Raw genomic sequence first — 10,354 nt, 5'->3', positions numbered from 1 at the left:
AGTGTGGTATCAACGCAGAGTACTGTTACTGCATAATTTAAATATTGCATCTTTGAGTATAAACCATAGACGTATAATATATAAATTGCGCGTCTCTACATCCCCGTATTCAGAACGCGTCAAAAAATAGAAAGAGACAGCTGCTGTACGATCACCGATCTGTCTTTGTCTGATTGGGAAAAAAGGGATGGAAAAGATGACAATAGAATGGTGATACAAAGCATGCTATTTCTGTCTAATATTTGACGATCCCCATTCTTTAATACTCGGTCTAGATATACTATGTCATGGTATAAACATGATTTTCGTTTGTACTATGTATGTATGTGTAGAACAAACGAGCATATACAATATATCTGTAGAAAGAACATTCGCTTCATATTCAGTATGAACATTTTTGACATTTATCATTGTAAAAACACACGCTCGTGAATAGAACGAATCGTCGTTCCTAGTTTCGTATTAATCTCGTTTTGCGATATCAGTAATGCATAATTTTGCATAAGGACAGAATTCCATTATTATTCTGCGGATAACTTACAAACGGGAGCAGCAATGCATGTGGCAATATATTCGAGGTTGTCATTTCATAAGTTTAAATCGAATATTTTCGATTAAATACTTAATATAAAAATGGCAGATGGTATAGCTAAGTTAGAGATAAATAATTCTCATGATGATGAAGATGTATCATCATCGAAATTCGTAGAGGTATTTGTATCTGGATATATATAATATTAGCGGTTAAATACATACGAGAGTTTCAAAATATGTAACATTGTTTTAAACAGATAACATTATCAATATTTTATTTCTCTCGTTATTGCTCGTATATATTGTACATTTTATTTTCTTCATATATACATATATGCGACTTTTATATAGGAAAAGTTCCCCGAACGTATCATATTCCCAGAAGAGTTAAATAAATTCTTGCAGAATCACATTCATGTAAGTATAATTCTGATATATGTAAAATCTCTTTTTAAAAATAAAAATATTGATTATAAAATAAAATAAAAAAAAAAAATATATATATATATATATATATATATATATATATATATATATATTTGCCCTATAATGTACTTATAGCTATAATATCACCAAGAAAACTAAAAAGAGTAAAAATAATAATTTTCTTGAACATAAATATAGAGTTTTTTCTTATATGACTACATATATTTTATTCTTATCCTGCAAATTATTGAGTAGCTCAATATCGTATTGAGATAATAATTGTACGATAGGATTTAACGGCGGAGAATGAATGTTTGCGACGATCGTTTGAACAAGCGGAGGAGAATTTGCGTAAATTGTCGCAAGAAAAATTGAATTTGCAAAATATAATAGGGAAGCCGATCGAACCGGCTACGACGAAATTGATCGAACTTGGCAAGAAATATAGAAATCAAACCGCCGAAATAGAAGCCTTAAAAACAAAATGCAAGAATTTAGAAGCCACTCTGGTCATCAGAGATGACGAGTTGGAACGCCAAAGAGCGGAGTTACAACGGATTCTCAAATCTGAAACACATAAGAATTTCGGCGAGAGTGAGTTCGCATTTTCTTCTCTTTTGCAAGCAATATGAATAAATTGCAGCCCTGAAATAAATTTGAGTTATGCCAATCAAAAGCTTTTTGAAAATGTTTGATGAAAGAGTAGATATTTTAATTTACTTTTCTGTTATACATATATAGAGGATGGGTTTTATAGCGACGCGGGCATATTTTTCCGAAACAAAATGAGATATCGAAAAATGTTTCAGACAAACAAATAATTGTTTAAAAAGATACATTGAAAATAATTACACACTTTTTCTTAAAAACAACTTTTTTTTTACACTAATTGATTTGTCTCATTATTCTGTATATAAAAGTATTACGGTATTATTGAAAACTAAATATTTTACGAGATATTTTATTTTTTATATCAAAATATGTCAGATTAAGATATAAAATAACTCATAAAGTACTTAATGAAAAAATAATACTTTATTATAGTGTCTTAAAAAGCTCTTGAGATAAGCTACAAGAATATGCAATAAAAAATGGGGGAGGTTTGTCTGAAACATTTTTTGATATCTCACTTCGTTTTGGAAAGATATGCCCGCGTCACTATAAATGCCCCATCCTGTATATATATATATATAATTTTTTAAAAATTAGTAATTAACTTATATTACGTGATTGTTTTATATGTCTTATGTGTGATTGTAATGTCGAAGAAGATGGAAATCAAGATAACATAGGGGAAAAAGATTCGAGGAGCAATTCGTCGAGCAAAGATGATGAACGAATAAAATGTTTGAAAAACAAGCTGCAACGAGTTCAAACAAAACTTTGTGAATCTAGAAACACATGCGCTTCTCTTCGGCAAGAGATTAATAAAGCACAGAAGGTGTGTTCTTGTTGCTCTATAAGTTCGTTATAATATCAGATTAATAGCTAATATGTAGAAGAAGCCAAAGAAGTGAGTGTTCAATCATTTTTTAGAAGTGAAAAATGATAAAAATTTTAGGATCTTCGTAACTCGCAAATATTTATATAAAAACGCGAGATATATTATATATTAATTTTCTTATCACTTGATTGAAGATTCTAAATTTCTCTATATGGAGTTATCACTAAGAATACAAGTCTCAGTTATTGTACAGCGAAGTGGGTGAGAATGTCAACATCAGCATACTTTCGAGTGTACCGGGTAGTTGGCGTGGACGAGCTGAGCAAATTCGAAATCTCCAACAGAAAGTGGCGGAGCTGCAAATCAGATTATCTGAACACGAGAAATCACAGAAAGAATCTTCCGGTAGGGGAAAAGAATGATAAAATTTCATCCGTATTTAGATTGATTCTATTTGCAATTATGATAATTATTTTTATTTTAAATTATTTTACATATTATTTTATAGTTAAGTTGGATTATTTATAATCGCACGATTTGTATTATAATTGAGACTCGTAATTGTGCCTATTTATTTTCTTGCAACCAAGCCATTTATTTAGTTATTCTAGATCGACGAAATGTGGCAAATCTCCGAATTGCTGAAAAAGAAAGACGGCAACAGATCGAAAATACAGCGAAGGAACTCAGGCAAGCAGAAGTAGCGTTGGAGACTTCGAAGAGGAAGCTTGATGCTTCCAAAGCGAGAATAAAAGTATTGGAACACGAATTAAATATTGCAAAGGGAAACATTGCAATGCTGAACGAGAAAAGATCTCACGATGATCGTCTGATCGACGCTTTGAATGTGAGTGATAGAAGAGATTTATAATCTAGTAAAGAATAAATTGCAAATAAAGTGTCCGGTTAGTGTTATGATAAGATTTGTTTCTAGCATATAGTATATTATTAAAACTTTTTTAATCCATGGAAATGATATGATGTTATCAGGAACGATTGAAAATTATCGAGGCAAGATATCAAGAACGCGAAATGGAAGTGCAGAATAAGGAACATAAGATCGAACGTGAGAGTGTCAATATTAAGAACGAGCTACGAGCAACGCAATTGCACGTCGATCAGTTATGCAGAAGATTGGAGGAACGCGAGATCGAGATCGATAAGTTAAAGTCAGTGCATATATAATATAGTGCATATATAATATACCAGGTATATAAATATGAAACCGGAATTTTTGTATAGAAAATACACGTTTATTGTATGAAAATGATAAAAACCATTTTATTCCAAGTATTGCCCATTGCTAGCTATACATTTTTCCCATCTCTCTGACAATTTGTGGATGCTACGCAAAAAAAAACTGTTGCTCCTTTGAGGCAAACCAGTCATCGAGCCATTTTCGTACATTTTCGTAAGAAGTGAAGCGCTGCTCAGCAAGTGCGTGTCCCATCGATGCAAATAAGTAGTAATCGGATGGAGCCAAGTCTGGTGAGTAAGCCGCATGCGAAAGTATTTCCCAACTAAACGCCTCAATCGTTTCCTTGACCGGTTTTGCCGTGTGTGATGGTGCATTATCATGAAGCAAAAGCACTTTGTGTTGCCTTTTTTGATATTCTGGTCGTTTTTCACGCAAAGCTTGATTCAAATCGATCATTTGTTGTCGGTAGCGTTCAGTATTAACGGTTTCGCCAGGTTTTCGCTGTCTTCAAACTTTTTCGGTGGTCTTGCACGTTCTTCGTTTCTCACGTCAAAATCGCCACTTTTGAATTTTTTAAACCACTCAAAGCACTGTGATTTACCAAGAGCATGCTCACCGTAAGCTTCGACAAGCATTCGATGCGATTCTGCAGCAGTTTTCTTCAAATGGTAACGGAAAATCAATGCTGTCCGCAAATCGTAGTTTCCAGGCACAAAATTCGACATGTTCAACGCTATTAAAAACTATGCTGTTGTATGAAACTTGTATTGTTGCGAGTTGAAAATCTTTATCAGATGTCAAAACAAGAAAATGGCGCCAATGACGCGGTTTGACGGTAACTACATTGACAGCTAGGACCATCTATGGGCACAAATTCCGGTTTCATATTTATATACCTAGTATATGCATTTTCGTATAAAGATTTTATAATGAGTAAAATAATTTACAATAAAAATCATTCTCGAGTGCGAAAAATCGATCCGGTGAATGTGGATGATATACTTAACGATTTTCTTTCTCCTACTGGAAGACTTTATTTGTATAATTTCTCATATTCGCGTATACAATCTGATTTTCAGTTATACCGTTTCAATACAATAACAAGTCATATATGTACGTATTTGTTCCTCAATTTTAGAAATGGCATCATGTCGAATGAATCTTTCAAGTGCCGAACCTCGCTTCGTTCAGATCTCCGGCCAAAAGAGCGCCAGATCAGTCCACTTACTAGTCCGCGAAGTATAGGCGAACCAAACGAATATGTAACCTTGGCTCTAGCTGCCGAAGCCGAAAGGGTGAGATTATTAGAACTAGTAACTGTGCTCAATCAACGATTGGATAAGGAAAGAAACGAAGCAAATGCGCTTATAGTAAGATATGAAATTCGTATTAAATTTGTTAGAAAATTCTAGGATAATTTATTTCAAGAGATGTACAAAATTTATGACGATTTATTAAATTAATCTTTTTAATTAATATATTAGAATATATCCAATAAAAAATTCAAAAAATCAATCTTATTTATTGATTTTATCAAAAGGGATAGTTGAAATTTAATTAATAGATTATTGCTAATTAATTGTTAAATCGATATAAAGGAATCGAAATTGTATTTAAAACCGTATAAAAATTTTTGTAAATTTTTTATGGAATTTGTAGAGTTTGATTGTTTATTTAAAGGAATTACTGCACAAGGAAAAAACTAAACGTGCGAAATTGGAGTCAAAATTGCGGAATTTGGAAAAAGAAAGAGTAGGACTTGCCAAAGTGGATTCTGGATATAGAGCAAAATCTTATACAAAAATGTCGTATCAGAAATTGGAAGAAGAAACCATCAATTCCGAAGAAGTTCGTTTCAAGTAAGTTAAATTATAAGTATATAAGTTATGCTGTGATATGAAAAAATTTGCTTCGTCTTTCTTTTTAATTCGAACATGATTTTTATGGAAAAACAATGTGCGTACTAGGCATTTTTTATCTGTCGTTTCCTATCTTTATTTGAATACATAGAATCGAATTATTAGAAGAGGAGTGTCTCGCCCTGAAGGCCAGATTAGATACTGTACAGCAGGACAAAATCTCAGATCTTGCCATGTACAAACGAATGCTCGATCAAGCTCGAAAAACGTTCAAAGATGCGTGCAGGTAAATCTCTAAATCGTTTATTTATCGTACATTTAAATATACGCGAGCAAAACTTAAATTCTATTTAGTAACCGTACATGTGTGCGAATATGCATGTATGCTTTTGCAAAGGACAATTAGCTAATCTTACGATGCTACTTTCCAATACGGCCTTCTAGAAATAGATTCTCGTGTAAGAAGTGCAGACGGGACCGAGCATCTATTTTTAGATTTTCATGCAGTGCCTATTGCTGCTGTGAAATGTATAGCGTGTAAAAAATATGTTATGATTTTTTTCTACCTACTCACATATAAGCAATCGTTATATACTGTCATTATTTTTTAAAGTAATTAAAAAAATTATTAATTTATTTAATATCGATTACATGCATGGTTATTCTTAACAATATTAAGGAAATATTCATTTTAAATAATACATCACTTTTTTCATCATTCATATTTTTCTTTCCCATCGTTTATATCTTTTCTATATTTTTTAATCGAAGTAACGTAAGATTAATTTAATCAATTTTTGACTATTATCTTTCTATCAGAATCATAAATATTTCTTTTTAGGAATAAACCGTCAGTCGCCGGTGGAAGTCGTTCCACGATAACAATTTAAAGAGGAAAAAGGGGAAAGGGAAGAAGAAACGAGCCAGTACATGGAAAATAAATTTCAGGCGGACCTATTTTTGCGGAGGAAAAATAATTCTATATTATGGATAAAATAAAACATTCTTACACATGGCAGTCGCTTGCGATCGGAATAGATGTAGTAGCGACAAAGCCGCGGCGCGCGGTGATGTAACTGGGACACGAGATAAGGTGCAACACCTCCACGTAAACCCGCGTGACACCGTCGGAACAAAACTCACAGTTTCGTTTCCACCTAGCGCGTCGTTCCTCTCCATTCCCTCTTTACACCGCTCTGATATTTACCTCGGCCAATTCGTTTACTCTCCATTGATATCGCGACGGCCGTAAATTCATCTCGTTTCTCGTTACTCGAGAGTAGAACGCGAGACGAATCTCAATCTTACATTCGAATCTAGTCGGGAGTTTGAAACTTTCTGATGACAATGCGTCTCAAGAGCGTTCAAATAGGCTTATATATCGCGACACGATATAAATAGCAAAGTGAAAAAAATTCCATATACATATATGCCTATATTTTTATATAAGATGCTTTATAAAGTCTAACATCGTATATCGATATGCTTATTCTATGTATCTACAAAATGAATAAAATTTTCTATTCAAATAGTTGTTTATGATAGAACAAGAATAATTCATTTTGCACGCTTAAATTTTGATTTTTATCTGTGTTTTTCAAATATCCAACTTATCATGTATTCTAGATTTGTAAGTATTATTTATAGTACCATGTGTCTCAAAAATTAAATCGTTTATTGAATTGCATTAAACTGCTTCTGATGTTCTGATCAATCCCAAGTTCCAGTCACCATCTTATAATTCTTGTTCTTGTATAGGATGATTAATACTCGAAACTGTAGATATTTGATTTCCTTAAATGTGATAAATTTCTCTTTATTTAAATTTTCAAAGATTTATAACATACGCGTATTTTTTACATATTTCGAATAATCAGAAGCGGGAGCTGCGTTAATTTATTATAATATTTTTTATCGTAAACGCGTTCTTAAGTGAATATTTAAATGCTATAGATGTCTAATTTACGATTTTTAATATTTGAATGGCTCGAGATCAAACGCACATTTCCTTCTCTTGTTTCATATTATAAATTCCTAAAAATTAATAGAAAATTAAAATTAATTAAAAACAGTTTAAAGTTATAAAATATTAGAAAAGTATACACAGAAAAGTACATACTGTATACAAGTAAATATAACTTGTTTCAAGTATCTCAAAAGTTCATATATTCGCAAATCTATCATAAGTTCTTCACAAGCATCAAATTTATTCAAAATGTATTCTGAATCCTAGTAAAATTTAACACTTCAATCAAGAATATTAAATTATATAATTGAAAGAAATACACTAAATTTGTCTGATATTTAATAAATTTTCTTGCATTAAATTAACCATATATATCTGACTTTTCTTCGATAAAATTTTATAATATTCTTCAAAAGAAAATATTTACTTTTTTTTTGAGTACATGATAATGAGTTTTTCTCAAATTCGTGACAAGTTTATTTTAAGACTATTATTAAGAAAATATTTTTTGTTAAAGATAATAAAGTTACTTAAAAGAAGTAAAGTAAACTTAATAATCATTTTACTTAGTAATAATAATATTGCTTCTTCATGAAGGAAGCTTTGTTTTCGTGACAAAATTTTTTTTCGAGTTTTCTATGCCAATGCGTTTAGAATGTTCCAAAACGTCGAAAAATGATATTCCTAAAAAATATCTGTATGTATCTATGTATATATATATATGTATGTGTGTATGTGTGCATATATGCAATATATTGTACAACCTGTAACTTCCTCAATTTTTGAGATATCGGGTTAAATTTTTTTTACATGGATGGTTGGTATTGAATATTTCGTGAGAATCGATAAAAAGGTTCATTTTTTATAAAATTTTTAATTTTTTCAGAAATGTCTGTATACATTGTAACTTACGCAAATTTTGAGATATCAGGTGAAATTCTTTTAGATGGATAAAATATTATTAATGGATGGTTGCTGCTGAATTTGCTGAGTATCGGTGAAAGGATTTATTTTTTATAAAATTTTGAATTTTTTGACAAATGTCTGTACACGCTGTAACTTTCGGAAAATTTGAGATATCGGATTAAATTTTTTTACATGTATAATCTATAACGATTATGTAAAAATAAAAAAAGTGTGTAAATTAGGAAATAGCGTATTGCTCCTTTATCTTTTTATTTCGTTCGCAAAGCTTCCTCTATGAGAAAGCAAAAATTGAAAAAAAAACCGCATGCTTAAAGCAGCTGAAGCTTTGTAAAATAAAATGATGATGAAGCAATGTGCAAGTTTTTAATTTGCACAACTCTACTTGTGTTTTTTTTTTTTTTGTATGTAGATACTTGGACGCTTTTCTAAAAGTGAAGAGTCGCCAAAGCGACTCCAAATACCTACCGGATGTATACCGGCGAATAGCGGGTGGCGCTTGACGAGAACTTTTCGTCATCATCATCATTGTCGTCGTTGAGCTAGCTGGGCGTGTTTCCGATGGTGCTTAAGCTCACCGCCGACAGGTGTGGACTTTACAGGTGTTGAACCTCCTGGCTGATAAGGAATGAGCCCGTGACGTCAGATCGGCGCGGGTAGAGTATATGAGTCGACGCCGTGGGATGTCCACGTCACTCGTTCTTGAACCTCCTTCGTCCGTTCATTCCGTCAAGTCGTTCGCCGCGAATTTTTCCGCCGTATCGCCGACCCGCGATCAGCGCCCTGGTCTCGCGCTCATCACCATCATCCGGAGATTCGCCGGAAACCGGAGGTCTGTCGCAGCGCGGTGATCGATTCCGCGGCTTCATCAGATCTTTGCAAGGTAAGCTAGATGGATTGCGGTAGCGGTTCCATCATCGTGGGATTGGTTTAGAAATCGAATAGCGTAATGTCGAAGCGAACAATTGGACGAACAATTTAAATATATATATTTAAAAGCCATTCCAATTTTCTATTCACACATATTTTTTACATACTCTTTGTAAGTCTTTTAGATTTCCATGTGGTTTAGAAAGTATGAGAGTTGAATTGTAGGATAAAGATAGATACCAATCGGTTACACATCGATACGATAAGACCGATTGCACCTTCGATTTTCTCGTAAAGTCTTATGGGTTCACGGAACCGGTGCTCTCTTTTTTTTTTTTTTCTGAAAATAAATTTTCTCGCTTGCTCGTATTCGTCTTTTCATATGCAAATACAACAGAACAATCGTACGTTCGAGGCAATACGAAACGTACGCTCCATTTTTATTACGTAACACGCGAGGTCGTCACTAATACTCATCGGCCTATGGAGATGATAATTTCGAGATGTGCGCGTGTCAACCCTAACGATGCCCAAGTATTTTTTACCGGAACCGATTAATTGCGACTGACTTAATAATGTTCAATGACGTACAGGTGAAAAAAGAGATAACTTCAATTATTGCATTTCTATTGTGTGTCATAATTATATGTATATCAATCTGAGAAGTTAAATCGATTATATATTTAATTAATAAATCGGACTACTAATTTCTCGTCTCGTAAGTTAATAACAAGCAAGATTTCGAGAGGCTTGCTAAGATGGATTTTAAAATAATTTTAAAAATCACAGATATTAAAGAAATTATTATTTCCGATTTTACATTTGCGTAAAATATGTTAGCTTTATCTTCTAAATATTAATATCAAAATGGACACCGCTCCCTTTTTGCAATATTGATAAACACGATTAACGATGACGTTCGCCAAAATAATAGGGCAAAAATATTAATAACGAATAAATTAACTTGATTCTCGTCAATAACAAGTTAATTATCGATACGATATTTATAGAATTAGAATTCAGATTAAATAGTTATATGTTGCCGCTTGGCAATTATAAATTAAATTTTGATTTGTTAGCGAGCATTTAACCCCGTATCTATCGCTCATTCAAAGTTTATCAAAATGTAACCG

General features: G+C 32.5%; 2 protein-coding genes across 2 annotated transcripts in view; both read left to right on the top strand.

Moving 5' to 3' along the window:
- Rbcn-3b (WD repeat-containing protein Rbcn-3B) overlaps positions 1-246 on the top strand; it is an 11,398-nt gene extending 11,152 nt beyond the window's left edge. The window contains exon 20 of the mRNA XM_070308460.1: positions 114-246. Coding sequence (XP_070164561.1) covers positions 114-246 — 133 coding nt within the window. The remainder of the gene's footprint in view (positions 1-113) is intronic.
- A 387-nt stretch (positions 247-633) lies between these two features.
- LOC138940010 (coiled-coil domain-containing protein 13) lies at positions 634-6,905 on the top strand. Its single transcript, XM_070308458.1, is given in 11 exon segments — positions 634-711; positions 886-951; positions 1,251-1,554; positions 2,229-2,401; positions 2,647-2,809; positions 3,016-3,251; positions 3,395-3,613; positions 4,682-4,972; positions 5,283-5,461; positions 5,613-5,747; positions 6,303-6,905. Coding segments are annotated over 11 exon segments (1,893 nt in total). The 3' UTR covers positions 6,352-6,905.
- The last annotated feature ends 3,449 nt before the right edge of the window (positions 6,906-10,354 follow it).

Source organism: Polyergus mexicanus, unplaced genomic scaffold (genome assembly GCF_030449975.1).
Source record: "Polyergus mexicanus isolate NDT 795.1 unplaced genomic scaffold, iyPolMexi1.0 SCAF_15, whole genome shotgun sequence".
NCBI classification, from domain to species: Eukaryota; Metazoa; Arthropoda; class Insecta; order Hymenoptera; family Formicidae; genus Polyergus; species Polyergus mexicanus.
This window is presented reverse-complemented; position numbering and strand designations above follow the sequence as displayed.